The 18,320-nt window shown below is 41.8% G+C and overlaps 1 protein-coding gene across 3 annotated transcripts in view; it reads right to left on the bottom strand.

Annotated features, from left to right (window-relative positions):
* FAM81A (family with sequence similarity 81 member A) overlaps positions 1-18,320 on the bottom strand; it is a 53,629-nt gene that overhangs the window by 27,871 nt on the left and 7,438 nt on the right. For all 3 annotated transcript variants that reach the window (XM_036844434.1, XM_036844435.1, XM_036844433.1), the window contains exon 3: positions 4,309-4,427. In XM_036844434.1, coding sequence (XP_036700329.1) covers positions 4,309-4,427 — 119 coding nt within the window. The remainder of the gene's footprint in view (positions 1-4,308; positions 4,428-18,320) is intronic.

Raw genomic sequence — 18,320 nt, forward strand, 5'->3', positions numbered from 1 at the left:
CCCCAAACATCCAGTTTTTCTTTTTTTTTTTTTTAAACATCTTTATTGGAGTATAATTGCTTTACAATGGTGTGTTAGTTTCGGCTGTATAACAAAGTGAATCAGTTATACATATACCTATGTTCCCATATCTCTTCCGTCTTGCGTCTCCCTCCCTCCCTCCCACCCTCCCTATCCCACCCCTCTAGGTGGTCACAAAGCACCGAGCTGATCTCCCTGTGCTATGCAGCTGCTTCCCACTAGCTATCTATTTTACGTTTGGAAGTGTATATATGTCCATGCCACTCTCTCACTTCGTCCCAGCTTACCCTTCCCCCTCCCCGTGTCCTCAAGTCCATTCTCTAGGAGGTCTGTGTCTTTATTCCCGTCTTGCCCCTAGGTTCTTCATGACCTTTTTTTTTTTTCTTAGATTCCATATATATGTGTTAGTATACAGTATTTGTTTTTCTCTTTCTGACTTACTTCACTCTGTAGGACAGACTCTAGGTCCATCCACCTCACTACAAGTAACTCAATTTCGTTTCTTTTTATGTCTGAGTAATATTCCATCATATATATGTGCCACATCTTCTTTATCCATTCATCTGCTGATGGACACTTAGGTTGCTTCCATGTCCTGGCTATTGTAAATAGAGCTGCAATGAACATTTTAGTACATGACTCTTTTTGAATTATGGTTTTCTCAGGGTATATGCCCAGTAGTGGGATTGCTGGGTCATATGGTAGTTCTATTTTTAGTTTTTTAAGGAACCTCCATACTGTTCTCCATAGTGGCTGTATCAATTTACATTCCCACCAACAGTGCAAGAGGGTTCCCTTTTCTCCACACCCTCTCCAGCATTTATTGTTTGCAGATTTTTTCAAACATCCAGTTTTTAACAAAAGTTGTAAGACATACAAAGAAACAGGAAAATGTGAAATAGACATAGGGGAAAAAAGCAGGCAAAAGAAACTGCCTGTGAGAGAGCACAGAGGTCAAATTTAAAAGACAAAAACTTCAAGGCAGCCATTATAAATATAGATGATTAAAGAAATAAAGGAAGCTTGCTTTAAAAAGTAAAGGAAGAGATAATGACAATGTCTCATCAAGCAGAGAACACCAATAAAGAGACAGAATTTTTTTTTTTTAAAGAACCAAGCAGACCCAATCAAGAACATAAAAAGAAAACCCTTAGGGCTTCCCTGGTGGCGCAGTGGTTGAGAATCTGCCTGCCCGTGCAGGGGACACGGGTTCGAGCGCTGGTCTGGGAAGATCCCACATGCCGCGGAGCAACTGGGCCCGTGAGCCACAATTACTGAGCCTACACGTCTGGAGCCTGTGCTCCGCAACAAGAGAGGCCGCGATAGTGAGAGGCTCGCGCACCGCGATGAAGAGTGGCGCCCGCTTGCCACAACTAGAGAAAGCCCTCGCACAGAAACGAAGACCCAACACAGCCATAAATAAATAAAATTAAAAAAAAAAAAAAAAAGAAAACCCTTAGAATGGGGGAAATTTTTTGCAAATCAGATATCTGACAAGACAATTGTATCTAGCCTATATAAAGAACTACTACAACTCAATAATTAAAAAAAAAAACCCTCAATTTGAGAAGGGGCAAAGGATCTGAATAAACAGTTCTCCAAAGAAGATATACAGATGACCAATAAGTACATTAAATGATGTTCACACGTTTAGTTATTAGGGAAATGCAAACCAAAACCACAGCAAGGTGCCACTTCACACCCACTAGCTTGGCTATAATCAAAAAGACATATAACACGTGTGGAAGAGGATGTGTAGAAACCAGAGCCTCATACGCTGCTGCTGGTAACACAAAATGGTGCAGCCACTTTGGAAAACAGTCTGGCTGTCCTGTTCCTCAAAGGGTAAAATACAGAGTTACCATATTACTCAACAACTACGCTCCTAGGTATACACATCCAAGAGAAATGAAAACATATGACCATACAAACTTGTACGTGAATGTTCAAAATAGCATTATTTATAATGGCCAAAAAATTTCAACTTGATGTGATATCCAATTTATCTATTTTTTTCTTTACACCAGGACTTGCTTACCCTGAGGGAACTTGCACACCTGCCTCAGTATACAGGTATTTCTCCTCTAAGGCTCTGATACCATCCAAACAGACCTCATAGAGGAAAGTGGATGAAGCCACTGAGTCTTGGACAAATGAAGATGATAAGCCAAATAATGGACCAAATGTCTCGGTAGGAACAGGAAAGCTAAACTCTGAGCTCTGCGTTAGGGAGGGGTAGGAAACTCTCTGAGACAGTCCTGTTTAGGGTGTGTTCTGCTTAGTGGGGTAGGGGTGTCTGTCCCCTCCATAGAGAATTTGCCTTTGCCCTTTCCAGCTGGATCTCCAGGGAGGAATCAGGACCTGTTTCCTATCAATTACTTCACCAATGGATCCATGAACACTATAAGATAAAACCTGAAATAATATTGCAGCCTAGTAATTTAAGACTATCACTGTAAAAGTTCATACCCTTTCAACACCATGATATAATCAATGCAAGAAAACTAAAACTTTGCCAAGGAATTTTTATTTCACATGAGTTTGTTTCAACAAAGTCTCATTAGCGTTCCAGGACAAAGATGAATATAGCCACAAAACAAAGCAAAAATATGTGGTGCTTCCAACGCGTTTTTTTTTTTATTGTTTCGGAGTAAAAGCATTTGTTACAGAGAAAGAACAAGCTGGGTAGAGAAGTTAGTAAGAAACTGCAGAAGAAAAATGTAAAATTCCTGAAAGTATTTCAAAATTTTGTAATTAGAACCAGTATTATGAGGATAATTTCACTGCTGCTGCTCGTGAGATAATAATAGGTCCCATTTGCTCTACAGTCACTCCATCCCATGCACACACTAAGCCTCTTACATATATCGCCTCACTTAATCTTCATCTGCATCTCAAGTGACCAGGAAAATTTCCAAAGTTCTCCTGAAGTTCCTACTCTGCCTTGTAGCTCTGAAGCTCCTCAACTCACAGTTCTGAGAGGTGTAACAGAGCTGGGGTTTCTTTTCAGCTGATCTCCACAGAAAAGATTCAAGTGTTTTCAGTCCAATTACAGTGATTTTTCCAAATCATTAATTCATCCAAACAAACATTTATTGAGTACCTACTGTTTTCCAGAGACTGTTCTATGCACTGAGGGCACAAAAATAAAAGATGCGGTACTCCACCCCAAGACAACAGAGAGACTCAATAGAACAGAGAGTGGGGTACCTGGGAAGACTTCCTGGAGGAGGCGACACTTAAGCTGAATTTTAAAGGCTGACTAGAAGTTAGAAAAGAAGGGGAAAAGGCATGCTAGGTACAAGAACAGCATGTGCAAAGGCACAGATATAGGAGAGCATGGCCCATTCAGGGAACAGCAAGCAGTGGATTACTGCTGAAAGGTACAGTGAGAGGCTAGAGAGAGGTAAGGGGGTCAACGGGGTATCTCTCACCAAGGGCCATACTGAGACTGGAGTTCACCCAGATGAGGACAGAAAATCACACAAGTGTAGCACCAGGAGCCCTCTGATGTGAGATAGATGTTCATCCAGTGGACCCAAATACACAGGCCCAATATTCAGGGCCCTTCATGTATTGTCTGCACAAATACCCACTAACACCCCAAAGAGGCCTTGGATCCTGTGGGTCCCCTTTTCCCCCTCCCACCCTTTGCAGGCCACCTTCATTCTCGCCTCAGGATGATTTGAATCCTGTATTATCTCCACAGCTCCTGTGTACACTCGTGCTTGACCCTGAACAGCAACAGGGGGCAGAAGAGGTCTGCAAATGCTTTAGAGGTTGTGCACTTCCAGCAAGCTCCCAGGTGACAGGGACGCTACGTCAGTACGTTCAGTAGTGAGTGCCTAGAACAGCACTCTTCCTCCTACCTGAGGGGAAAGATTTCTTTTTCAAATGTACAGTCTACCATGGACCAATACTTTCAGAAAATAAAACAAAAATGAATGACGAGAAAAGTGAACTTTTAAAAAGACACACAAACTGTACATCCCAACTCTGTATTACTGCGCTCCATAAACATAACATTAACCTAGCAAATTACTCAGGTCCACTGAGCCCTCCCCTCATCGACTCCTGCACACACAGCTCCAACTACAGAAGCACAAGAAATCAGGGCTGCTCAAAACAAGGTCTAACTGCCACCGCTACATTTTATGGGCAAAGGAGAGGATGTACTAGAAGAAGCAAAGGATTTGCTTTGGGGTTCCATGAATATACTCCCCACTAAAATGCAGTTGATGAAAAATCGCTCCTGATACATAGAGGCGCGAACATCTGACCACCTACCTGGCCACTCGTCCCCGGAGATCTCCCAGGCCGGAGAGCTGCCGCAACTCCAGAGTCTTTAAGGCAGAATTTGTTCCATAGCTAATGTTGTCCCGGGCGCGGATCTGCTCCTGGAGTACCTGAGCAACACACAAAAACACTAACGGAGTCATCCGGGAATTCACATGCTGCCACAGAAGCATTTTATGCTTTTGGCAAAAACAAGAATGTTCAACTCCTTTCAGAAGAGGCTCCTTTGTAATAGTCACCTGATAATACACAGAGAACCAGGGGCTTAGAAGAGAGACCTCAGAGATGACACTTGGACCAAGGCCCTGCATTTACCAGTAAAAACACTGAGACTCAGGTGTCAGGTGACTTGATGGAGGTCCCACTGCAGGAAGAGGCAAAGCTGAGACTAGAAGCCTGGACTCGTGGAGCACAGTTCAGAGGTCTTACCCTGCTCCAGGGTGCTTTTTAATAGTCATTGTTTTAAGCAAACGATCCCTAAATCTGGGAAATAATAAATCAAGAAAAAGGTGGTGGGGGGAAGAGGGACATCAGACAAAGAGGTCCAAATTCCAGTCCCTCCAGCTGTGTGATCCTGGGAAAGTGTCTAAAGTTTTCTGAGCTTCCTTTTCCTCATCTGTTGATAGTAATGGTGATTATACTCTTAAGGCCACTTTATGGGAACATTACATAAGATAATGCATATAAAGCACTTAGCGCAATGCCTAGTACATGGTAAATACAGCAAATGCTAATGATTCTTTCTAGTACCTATTCGTAACAACATTTATACAGTACTGGAATGGTAGAATGTGTCTCAGAGAAAAGACATTAAATGAAAGCAGAACTACTGGAAGATCGAATGACCCAACACAAAAGCATGAACTCGTGGAGCATCCATCCTGGGAAATCTGCAAAGGAATGATGGAGATGAAGAGGGCATCCGTGGTGTTTGTTTTTTTTTTTTTTTTAATTTATTTATTTTTATTTATTTATGGCTGTGTTGGGTCTTCGTTTCTGTGCGAGGGCTTTCTCTAGTTGTGGCAAGCGGGGGCCACTCTTCATCGCGGTGCGCGGGCCTCTCACTATCGCGGCCTCTCTTGTTGCGGAGTACAGGCTCCAGACGCGCAGACTCAGTAATTGTGGCTCACGGGCCCAGTTGCTCCGCGGCATGTGGGATCTTCCCAGACCAGGGCTCGAACCCATGTTCCCTGCATTGGCAGGCAGATTCTCAACCACTGCGCCACCAGGGAAGCCCCGTGGTGTTTATTGAGCATGTCCTGGGTGGGGCCCAGGGCTGCGATACACGCTGACATGCACAAATCCACACAGCACCCTGTGAGGGAGGTACTCTCAGGACCCCTGTGTTATAGACCAGGAAGTGAGGCACCAACAGCTGAACTGATACACTCAACATCACCTGGGGAGCAAGTGGCTAGCTGGGACTGACCCAGGCGGCCTGGCTTGAGAATCCAAGCTCATAATCACGCTGCAATGCTGCCTGACAAACCAGCAAAGAATCTGAGACAGAAGCACTAAGCACAGACAGACAGATATGAAAACCCAAGTCCTAGGTTACAGGAGACCCCTCAAAAGCAAAAGTTTGCATCAGACGTTTCTTTGAACATTTCCTTATCCTTTTGCTCACCGCTTCCTTTCCCCCTCCCTCCTCCTCTCCCTGTATTCTGTCCTCCACACTCCCCTCACCCCATTACCACACTCTCTTCTTCTTTTTTTTTTTTAATAAATGTATTTATTTATTTGGCCGCATTGGGTCTTTGTTGCTGCTCACAGGCTTTCTCTAGTTGCGGCGAGCGGGGGCTACTCTTCGTTGCAGTACGCAGGCCACTGTGTGGTTGCTTCTCACCAACGGTGTGGTGGCTTCTCTTGTTGCGGAGCACAGGCTCTAGGTGCGCGGGCTTCAGTAGTTGTGGCACACAGGCTCAGTAGTTGTGGCGCACGGACTTAGTTGCTCCACGGCATGTGGGACCTTCCCAGACCAGGGCTTGAACCCATGTCCCCTGCACTGGCAGGTGGATTCTTAACCACTGTGCCACCAGGGAAGTCCCTCCTTCTTTTCAAAGAGAAAGCTTTTGATTTCTCGTATCATTTCCCTTTCAGCCACTTTTTAAAATTTTCCAATTTGCCTGATGTCAACTTGAGTATTTATTCTCTTTTGCTTTCTTTGTTTTTTTGTTGTTGTTGTTATTTAAAAAGATGAGTACCAAGTTCCTTTATTTTAACTATTTCTTCCTTAATAATGAAGACATTTTCCTTTTAGTACAGTATTTTCTGTGTCCACGGGTTGTGTGTGAAGTGTTTTCTTTTTTATTGTTTTAATTTCAGTTTTGAATTCCTCTTTGGTCTAAGGATATCTAGGTATCTAAAGATTACTTAGAATTGTATTTCTTCATTTTCAAGGAGTTTTTTTTCTATCATTTTTACTATTTATTTCTAATTGTACTGGCTTATGATCAAAAATATGATCTGTAATATATTTAATTTTTTGAATGTATTGTGGCTTGCTTTGTGGCACATGACTGATTTTTCAAAAGTTTCATGCAAAAACCTATTCAAGGAACAAAAGGTTCAATACTGCATATTAGATTGAGTTTGCTGACTTATTTATTTATTTTTGTCTACTAGATCACTCCAACTATGAAAGAGGTGTTATGAATTCTTACACTGTAAGATACTTTCATCAAAGTCTCCTTACATTTTTAATGCTGTTTACTTTACATATTTAGCTGCCATTTTATTTGGACATACAGATTTATGTATGATCAAAGTGGCCATAGCCATTATATAATAACTTTTTTTATCTGATTTAGTGCTTGTAATATTAAGTTTCATCTTACCTAATATTAACATTGCTACTATACTTCATAAATAATAAAGCAGATATCTGCTTGGTCTAACTATACACCAGACACTGTTCTAAGTGCTATAGGTATGTTAACTGGTTTAATTCTCACAAAACGCTATGAAGGAGGGACTATTATTATCCCCATTTCACAGGTGGTGAAATCTCTAAGTGATCAAGTAACTTGCCCAAAGCCACAGTCAATACCTGAGGGAGCTGGGATTTGCACCAGGAGCTTGGCTCCACAGACTGTGCTCTCAATCATGACATTATGCTGCCTTATATTTTCATTCGTCCTTCCATCTCACTTTCTTTTTTTTAAATTTTATTGAAGTGTTGTTGATTTACAGTGTTGTGTTAGGGCTTCCCTGGTAGCGCAGTGGTTGAGAATCTGCCTGCCAATGCGGGGGACACGGGTTCGAGCCCTGGTCTGGGAAGATCCCACATGCCGCGGAGCAACTGGGCCCGTGAGCCACAATTGCTGAGCCTGCGTGTCTGGAGCCTGTGCTCTGCAACAAGAGAGGCCGCGATAGTGAGAGGCCCGCGCACCGTGATGAAGAGTGGCCCCCACTTGCCGCAACTAGAGAAAGCCCTCGCACATAAACGAAGACCCAACACAGCCATAAATTAATTAATTAATTAATTAATTAATCAAATGTAGCATTTCAGTTAGCTAATCTACGAAAACACCTTTAAAAAAAAAATGTTGTGTTAATTTCTTCTGTGCAGCAAAGTGACTCAGTTATACATTATATATATCTATATATGTATCTATAGATATATATATATATTCTTTATATATAGATATATATATATATTCTTTTTCATATTCTTTCCCATTATGGTTTGTCACAGAATATTGAATATAGTTCCCTGTGCTACACAGTAGGACCTTGTTGTTACATCTCACTTTAGATTTACAATTTATGGTGCTTTTTGTTGGTGTTTCCTTTCTCCTTTTCCCTATTTTGACTGGTTTAATCAGCTTACCGTTCATTGCCTTTTCTCCCCTTGTTAACTGGGGAATGTTCTGGACATTGCTAGTCCATGAACGGCTACCTCTCCTTTCCCAACATTTATAACCATATACGCACCTACTCCAGGCTCTATCCCTGCACAGCACCCCTCTCCTCCACACGAGACACTTATTTAGCACATTCACACCCACCCTCCTTCATCCTTCAACCCCAGATGACTTATGTGGAAGGATTTTTACTTTTCTCCCCCTCTTGCTTTTCCCCACACCAACTAGGCTTTGCTAAAATAATTCAATACTTCTAGTTGGGATGCAATTAGAATTTTGCTTGTAGAATGGCCCTTCTTTTTCAATTATCATTTTTTTCTTCTTCTTTTTTTAGCACTCTGTTACCCAGTCCCAGGCATTTATCGATATCCATTTACATGAAATGACAGGTCTTTTTCTAAGGATCACCGATTACCTTTGTGCTTCTCCTCTTCATTTCCCCCTATCTTAGGGTCTCTGTGCATAGTCACTGTGTTTGGTTAGAGTCTTTCCTCTAGCATTTTCCTCGGACCAGGCACTTGGATGAAAGACTCTCTGGATCCCTGCCATGTCTATTATCTTCCTCCCTCGCTCTGAAGGGTGGGTGATAAACTGAAAGGGTATGAAACTCTTGACCTAAAGGTCTTTCCTCCCAGTGAACTTGAAGCTGACAGGAAGTCTGATGCTTCTTCCTCTAAAAGCACCTTGGCTCCTTATGCCTAGCTGCTTGTTTTCCATCTTTAGAGTTCAGGATTTTTATCAGAATGTACCTAATTACGGATTTTTTTAAAAAAATTCGATTCTACCTAGAACTCATTGAACACTTCAAACTGTAGTCTCAGATTTATCTTCAACTTGGGTAAATTTTCTTCTTCTATGTAATTATTGTTTTTTCTTTTCCCTCTGTTTCTTTGTCTCCTTCTGGAATTCCTATTATTCACATGCTGGGTGTCCTGGATCTGTCCTCTAAGTCTTGTATCTTTTCCCCCATGGTTTCTCTCTCTTTGTATCTGGCACTGATGTTTCAGCACTTCTTCTGCTTTGTCTTGTGGGTAACTAATTCAATTCATAAAAGTAACCATCCTTGCCTCTAGTTCATCTACTGACTTTTAAAAATTTAAGTTCAAGGAAGAAATTTTATGTTGTACCTGGATCTCCTTAAGCACTCTGTCTTATTACTCAGTTGGAGCTGTTGTAACAAAATACCACAGACTGAGCGACTCATAAACAAAAAACATTTCTTTCTTGCAGTTCTGAAGGCTAGGAACTCTAAGCTCCAGGTGCCAGCATGGTCGTGTCCTATGAGGGCTCTCCTCCTAGCTTGCAGACTGTTGCCTTCTCACCATGTCTGCACGTGCCAGAAAGAGGAAGCTCTGGTCTCTCTTTCTCTTCTTATAAGAGCACTAATCCCATCGTAAGGGCCCACCCCCATGACCTCATCCTAAACCTAGTTACCACCCAAAGGCCCCACCTCTAAATACCATCACATTGGGGGTTAGAGCTTCAAACATATGAATTTGGGGGAGGGGACACAAACATTCAGGCCATAACATACCCTAATTATTTTTCATGCAAGGGCCACCTGTTTCCTATTTCATTTGGGTCTGTTCTAAGGGCTGTGCTTATTCTTCCTCCCTCTGGCTGCCGGGCCCACTTAAGTGTGATGTTTCTTTTTGTTCTCTGCTCACTGGAGTGAGATTAAGTACGTAGTCCTAGGTGTAATGGAAGGAGCTTATGAGCTGGAGGTGCAGCCGATAACAGCACAGAGCCAGGGTCCAGGTGAGGTGCCGGAAGGAAGCATCTCTGTGTCCTTCTCTCTGCAGCCCTCCCAGCCTGGAGCCAGTGGGGACACAGCCCATCTCTACAGCCCCTCCTTGCCTGCCTCCACCTCGGTAAGGACAGGAGACCAGCTCAGGCACATGGTGCGCAAGGCCAGTGAGACTGGCCTTCTCTCTCTTACTCCTAAACCATGGCGTCGAGGACCTCTCTCCCAGGCTCTCCCCAGCCAGGTCTCTGCTGGCTCCTCCAGGCCTTCCTGCCTGCCCATCCCAGCTGTTCAGGAAGGTGGCACTGGAACTGGGAATAGGGAAGAAGGCACACTAAGCCACTACCTTCCTATCACCTCCTGCACCAATCTAGAGGTTTAAAGATACATTCACGTGTAGCAACTTGTTACCATTTCTAGAAGTTTGATGATTTCTGGTATGCTGTCAATTTGCAGTCCAATTTGCAAATGAATGGGGAAGCCCTATTAGACAATAGATTTATGCTTGCATAAATCATTTTTGTGCTCCCTTCTATCAACTATATTTTAAAATTTAATTTATTTATTTATTGGCCACGCCGTGCAGCATGCAGGACCTTAGTTCCCCAGCCAGGGATCGAACCCGTGCCCCCTGCAGTGGAAGCGTGGAGTCTTAACCACTGGACCGCCAGGGAAGTTCCACTATCAACTATTTTTTAAGTATAACATATATGCAGAGTAGTACACTTATATACAATTTTTTTAGGATTTTCAAACTTCCTTGTATAAAGCAGAAATGAGGGATGTGAGGATTCTGTGTTTTCCTTATTGGAAACCTGTCTGGAGTCACCATTGACGGAGTGATACTGACAGTGATAGTAAAAAAATTTCACTGGAAGGAATTTGGAACTGCTAGACCTATCTGTTATTTGCTGTAGTTTCCAGCTTTTTCTGAATGAACCTGCTCAACAGAATAGAAGAATGCAAACCAGTTACAATCACCTGTGAATGATAAAACGTTAGTCACTGGAACACACTCTTGCAAGGAAACTTGAGATCTGACTAATCTGGTTCTGACACTCTCCCACTGATGAGAAGGCAATGGGGAGCTCTTTCTCTTTTAATAGGAAATAACGCTATTTATCACAGTTAATAGAAAGTAATACTTATTTTTTTGTACATAATGCTTCAAATCTTTGTTTATAATAAGGTTTAAGACCATGGGTCCTCAACCATCTTTGGGGTGTGTAAGTATCCCCAAGTGGCTTGTTAAACACACAGGTTCCTGGGTCCCACTCCCAGGGAATCAAAGCGAGGGAATGGGCCCAGAGATGCAGATGGTCATGGTCCACAGACCACTCCTGGAGAAACACTGCATTAGACACTGGAGAAATGACAAAGGCTCCAACCAATCATTTCATTTGAGTTGTTTCTCAGTCAAAAAAAATCACTAAGCAAAGACCATGAAGAGCAATTCACCAAACAGGTGCTAAAAATAATTAACACATTTTTTAAAAGGTTCAGCCTGTCTGGGACTTCCCTGGCGGTTAAGACTTCGCCTTCCAATGCAGGGGCTGCGGGTTCGATCACCTGGTCGGGTTCGGCTAAGATCACACGTGCCTCACGGCCAAAAAACCAAAACATAAAACAGAAGCAATAGGACTTCCCTGGTGGCGCAGTGGTTAAGAATCCTCCTGCCTATGCAGGGGACACGGGTTTGAGCCCTGGCCTGGGAAGATCCCACGTGCCGCGGAGCAACTAAGCCCGTGCACCACAACTACTGAGTCTGCACTCTAGAGCCCTCAAGCCACAACTAATGAGCACGCATGCCACAACTACTGAAGCCTGCACGCCTAGAGCCCGTGCTCCGCAACAAGAGAAGCCACCGCAATGAGAAGCCTGCGCACCGCAATGAAGAGTAGCCCCCGCTCACCGCAACTAGAGAAAGCCTGCATGCAGCAACGAAGACCCAACACAGCCAAAAATAAATAAATAAAATAAATTAATAAAAAAAAAAATTTAGACAAAAAAACTTTTAAAATCACACCATTTCCATGTATTAAAGAAGGAAATACTTTAAATTTATAGTATTAAAATGCATATCAAAAATTGAAAATGCACAGTTGGCCCTTCACAATACAACTTTTCCAGAGTATGATCCTTCAAAATATATTCATAATGTTCATAACCTTTGACCCTGTAACTCTAGTTCTTGAAATTAATCATAAAGCAAATAATAACATGAATGACAAAAATGAATGCACAAAGATGTCTTCATATTGTGATGCATATACAAAGTATTTTACAAGGTATCTGCATGGTACATTATTATGCACCAGTAAGAGGTTCATGGTGAGCTTTTAAAAACAAGAGAAAATATGTACAATTTAATAGTAAGCAAAAAGAAAGGGTACAAAATAAATACACAGCATGATTACAGCTCTGTATAAGGTACATAAAAAATAATACTAGAATATTAATGACCTGCTTATCTCTACGGTTAGACTATGGTTGATTTCTCTTTTTTGTATTTTCCACAATGGGCTTACACTACTTTTAAAACCAGAAGAAAAAAAGTGTGTATATGTATGTGTGTTTTACCGATTAGAAATAAGAAAAGCCCATTTAACTTTCAGAATTCTTATGCAGATGAATAAGATATTATATTAGAAGTGCTTTCTTTGAGTAATACAGAAAAGAATTGTGTCTGAACTTAACACAATATTCACATTACTGAAAAGTTATGTGAAAAGAGAAGGCATTAGAGAGGTTACTATTTTTTTTTTTAATCTGAAGGATATCACTTTATTTTATTTACTTATTTTTTAACATCTTTATTGGAGTATAATTGCTTTACAATGGTGGGTTAATTTCTGCTTTATAACAAAGTGAATCAGCCACACATATACATATAGCACAGGGAGATCAGAGAGGTTACTATTTAAAGGAATTCTATGATGAAGCCTTAGAAAAACAATCCCTCTGTAAAGCCAGAAACATTTCCTAATTTGTCATTTTGGGACGATATATCATCATGATATGTTTACTTTAAAAAAGTTACAACCCGAAGTATATCATCAACTCTCCATTATTGCCAATTCAATTCAAGAAACTCTTTTCTGTAGGCCTACTATGTGCTGTGCACCAGGCCTGCCTTCAGGAAGCTCAGCTGCAGCAGGTAAGGCTACAGGGTGGAAAGTGCGTGGCCTAAACCCACATGAGCAGAGAGAAGAGGCCGGCCCCCTTGAAAAAGTGATGTCCCGGGTCTTCATTTATTTTTTCTAATATAGGGCCTATCTTTAAGGAAGATTCCTTCCCAGAGGCAGTAGGAAATGGCACCACTGTGTGAGCCTCATAGCATTCTATCATGCCGTTTATGCAAAGGTGATGAGGACCCACACCCGGGGACCTCACCACCCAGACAGGCTAGGGGTGCCTAGGGATGACCAAGAAGAAACAGCCCTCTATGCTTCTCCTTCTTCAACTCTTCCTGGATTTGTGAGGATTTGAAAATGAAAGTGTGACTCCAATATCACATGCAGAAGGGCCCAATTACAGTAGGGCAGGGCCTTATAAGACAGTATCTTCTTACATAGCTTTTTAATCTTCACACTAGGACTTAAAACGCTCCAGAGTTCCAGCCTCATATATCAACTGCCTTCTTGGCATTTCCACCTGGATATTCAGTGGGTCACTAACACTTGCCAAGTCCGAAACAGAAGTCTCTCTAACGCCAACATGCAGGAAGTCCTATCAGCTTGACCTCCAAGACAGATCCAGAATCCATCCACCTCTCCCCATCTCCACCCTGACTCCCTAATCCAAGCCGCTCTGGACACCCCTAGCCTGTCTCCCTGCCTCTGTTCTTGCTTCCCTACATTCCCTTCTCCAGGCAGCAGCCAGAGTGATCTTTCTGAAACACAAGTCAGTCCACAAGCAACACGAGGGCAAGGGATTTTAATCTGTTTTATTCACTAGTATATCCTCAGCGCCAAGCATATGAATGAATTCTCTAAATTCTTTTGCTTAAAATTAAGTAATGGCTTCCCATCACCCCACCCCACCCCCAGTGACACTACAGTCCCATTGGTCCTCTTTCTGCTCCTCCAACATGCCGAGCTTCTTCCGCCTTACGGCCTTGGAACCTGCCGTGCCTTTTCTCTGGTATGTTCTCTTCTCTGTGTGTCTCCTGCCCCGACACCACCGCCTCGGCTTGGCTGGTCCTTCTGTCACCCCAGTCTCAGTTCACATGTCACCTTAGACCCCCATCACCCTTCCTAAAATAGCCCCACAATCACTCTCCATCATATTACCTCATCAGAGCCCTGGACTTAGGCTGAAATTACCTCGGCTACTTAGGGTTTACTCCTATAAGCCCCAGCAGAATGTACAGCAGGCCTAAAAGCAGGGGCCTTGCATGCCTGGGTCACTACTTTAGCCCCAGTGCCTCTAATAAGGCCTGGCTCCCAGCAGGTAGCTGAGTAATTTGTCAGTTATTTTAGCTCCATGTTCCAGGATTTGATCATCTACACTGAAGGCTCAGAGACTCTTAGCTAGCTGGTGCCTGGGAGCTGCTCAGGCCCTCAAAGATGGAGTCAGACAAGCTAAAATGTATTAGAGACAGGGCAGACACCTAAACACCAACTTGTTAATTTACTTTGGAAACGTCTATCAAATATTCAGAACTAAACAAATATTCAAACTCCATTCACTACCTTCTCCCCCTAGAGTCAAGCCACATGACAAGCCAAGTCTAGCGGGTAGAGTTAAAAAAAAAAAAAAAAAAAAGAATTTGGATCATTATCCATAGTTCATTATATGTCAGCTTAACTGGGTCATGGGATCCCCAGACAGCTGGATAAACGTTATTTCTGGGTGTGTCTGTGAGGGTGTTTCCAGAAGAGATTAGCATTTGAATTGGTGAACTTAGTAAAGCAGAAGGCCCTCCCCAGTGTGGGAAGGCATCATCCAATTCACTGAGTGTCATAATACAAAAAAAAAAAAAAAAGGAGAAGGAAGGTGGAATTCGCTTTCTGCCTGACTAAGCTGGGACACTGATCTTCTCCTGCCCTCAGCACTCCTGGGTCTCGGGTCTTCAGACCTGGAGTGGAATCTACACTATTGGCTCTCTGGCTCTCAGGCCTTGGAATTATACCACCGGCTTTCCTGTTCTCCAGCTCGCAGATGGCAGATGGTAGAACTCCTCAGTCTCCATAATCATGTGAGCCAATACCTTACAGTAAACATATCCTATTTATTGGTTCTATTTCTTTGGCGGTCTCGGACTAATACACACGATAATCATCAAAGTCCCTCTGCTAATATACCTGTTCCAATGGGACAAGATCATGCAGCTGCAGGCTGACATTCCTTTTTTAGGTAACTACATGAGGTCCAATGGCTAAGATTCTCTCCTCGTTGACAGTGCTAGATTCACACTGAACCAAGTTCCCGTCTGTCCGTCCAACTATACGTTAACATCATCGCCCACACCTCTGCTCTGACTTGCCAATAAGGCCCAACTCTGCACATATCGCTTGAGTTCAGCAAACTCTTCAATAGCCCATTTGCAAATTATTAAGCTAGAAAATTATGTGTAATCTAGTCAATTAGATGAGGGTTTGATACATTTTTCCCATTTCCCACCTAAGTCAAAGCCAACACCCCAAGCCAGCCGGACATCATGAAGCCTGAGTACATGGAAACAAAGAGTAGGTCTGCAGATTCTAATCAGCTGGGTAGCAGACCCTGGCCAAAGACACGCTGAAAGCCCCAAGGGGACATGGGGGTCCCAACCACTTCCCTAAGCCATCAAACTGGCATGAAAGGGAAAGCTTACCCCACAAAAGGGCCAGGGACTGCTTACCAGGATTTGGTTCCCAGGGACTGATATGAGCTTAAATCAAAGGCAGTATGGATAATCCAGACATGTATAATTCATAGTTGACTACATTACCTCTTTTGAATTTATAATGATGATGATAATTTGTGGAAAGTTTCTGAGGAATAAATAATTGATAACATACTCCACATAGCAAGGCAAACTGCCAATGGAGACAATGAGTCGGGATGTATTAAAACAATATTCTTTCATTCAACATTTATCAAGCACCTACTAGACACTAGCCCACAGAGTCATCTGTTTTGACATTGGAATCTGCTGATAGAATACGGGCAATAACTACAGGATTCTCGAAGAACCAAGGACCCCAGAGCCTTTGATTATGAAAGATTTCCTGAGCTCCCACAATGTGCTAGACACTGTACTGTGTAGGTGCTAAAAATAGAAAAATTAAGACTCAGTTCTAGTTCTTGAGGATCACATAGGCTAGTGGTTTGACAATGTATTTTACTTTTCTTCCTGTATATAACTGTGTACAGAGCCACATGATAACCATAAAGACTTATTGAGGCAAATTTACCAAGATACAGTATTAACATATCTCAATTCGACTAGCTCTATCAGGAGCCTGGACTGAGCTGTACATGTCAAGAATGGTTTCAGCTTTAGTTTTATAATACAAAACCACCTGCAGGGACAGATTTTTACAAAACAAATACCCAGTAAGTTTTACTGAGTGAACTGAAAAACCAGTGTAAACCAGTAATGAAAATAACCTAAAAACCAGGCAATTTACAGAAGAAATTCATTAAGAATCTATAGACAAAAAAATACACCTTTCATATCATTTAAATACAATTTGAGTATCTTCACATCTCTTTGCTTTAAATATGCATATTGCCTTTGCATAACATCCACTCTCCTAATTTTATATTGCTTATATATAAAGACTTCCTTTTAGTACTTTTAATCTACAACAAGATTTCATTTTAACAGAGTTTGGCTACAATGTGGCAATTCTGATGTCTCATTAAGCATCCTAATTTTGGTTATGTTTGGGTAAACATGCTTAGGCTCACAATATATACAAAACTATGTAATTAGTGTTTCATATAAAAGTCTATTAGATTTCCAAACTTTCTTCTGTTACTTTATAATGATATATAATTATTACCAGTTACAAAAAAGTAAATGCTCATATATGCAAAGTAAATTTTTTTCCAGAATTAGATTTTACTCAGACTTCCCTCTCTACAACGGAAATCATCTATTCATTTGCAAACTGCACACTCCAAAAATATATGTAAATGGAAGAGTGTTGTCTGGTTAAGGGAAGAACAATCATTACATAAAATGTGTTTCAGATGGAAAAACTCACTGCATTGTAAATTATTTAAAAATCATCTTAAATACACATTACAGAAAAATCGTGTTAAAAAGACATCTTAAAGAAAAATAATTAGCAAAGGCCTAAATGATTAATGACTTTGGATTCCTAGGTATGTTTGCTATTAACTGTAATTATCTAAGCAGTTCAATGAACTCACACCAAAGGAATGAGGGGGCAGGGGAGAACTCAGTGAGAACTAAAGCTTTAATTACCTAGTTTCATGAAGAAATTCTTCCTGAGGGAGTAGAAATACTCAGAAAGCAAAGAATGACTGAATAGCACTGCCTGTCACATTTGAGAGTTGGTTACCTAAGATTGGGGTTCTAGAGGCGCTTCCAAGAGGCAAAGTAGAGAAGTGAAAGGAGCTTATCTTTGGAGTTTAACAGTCTGGGTTTAGTCTCAGCACTGCCACTTACTGGCCTTGAGATCTCAGAGAAGTCTCTTCACTTCCCTGGGCCTAGGATGCCTCATCTGAAAAGGACTCAGTTTGCACAAATGACCTCAGAGTCTCTTCTAGTTCTTTTTGCTACCATAAGATCTGCAATGGGCTTCAGTCTGAAATAGGCATTTATTCACTTAATAAGCATTCATGGCAATTTGCTCCAAACATTGTGGACAATGTGAAGATGAGTAAGACAAAGGTCCTTTCTTTTTTTTTTTTAAAAATCTTTATTAGAGTATAATTGCTTTACAATGTTGTGTTAGTTTCTGCTGTATAACAAAGTGTATCAGCTACACGTATACATATATCCCCATATCCCCTCCCTCTTGCATCTCCCTCCCACCCTCCCTATCCCACCCCTTTCTTTTTTGAAGGGCTCCCATTCTATCAGGGGATACAGACTTGCAAAGAAACAATGTCAGTCCTATTCAGTAAATACTACGGTAACAGCATCAAGTGCTGGGTGCCCAGGATACAATAAGGGAAAAAGAACTAGGGCCAGGGAGGGAACTGGTAGTGAGGGCTTCCTAGAATGAAGGAACTTTTCAACAGCACTGAGGGCTCAGCTGAGGTTGGAAATTATATATTTTAAATGGTTCTGATGGTTGGATTAGTACAAAGGGAAAGTTATTCCCCAGATCCTACAGCTGCAGCTAAAGCACTATCACCTCTTACGGGGACAGAAAAAATTCAGTCCAGAGTTTTCTAAGGGTAGAGTTACACTCTCTGCTTTTACCTCA

Source organism: Balaenoptera musculus, chromosome 2 (assembly GCF_009873245.2).
Source record: "Balaenoptera musculus isolate JJ_BM4_2016_0621 chromosome 2, mBalMus1.pri.v3, whole genome shotgun sequence".
In the NCBI taxonomy this organism is placed as follows: Eukaryota; Metazoa; Chordata; class Mammalia; order Artiodactyla; family Balaenopteridae; genus Balaenoptera; species Balaenoptera musculus.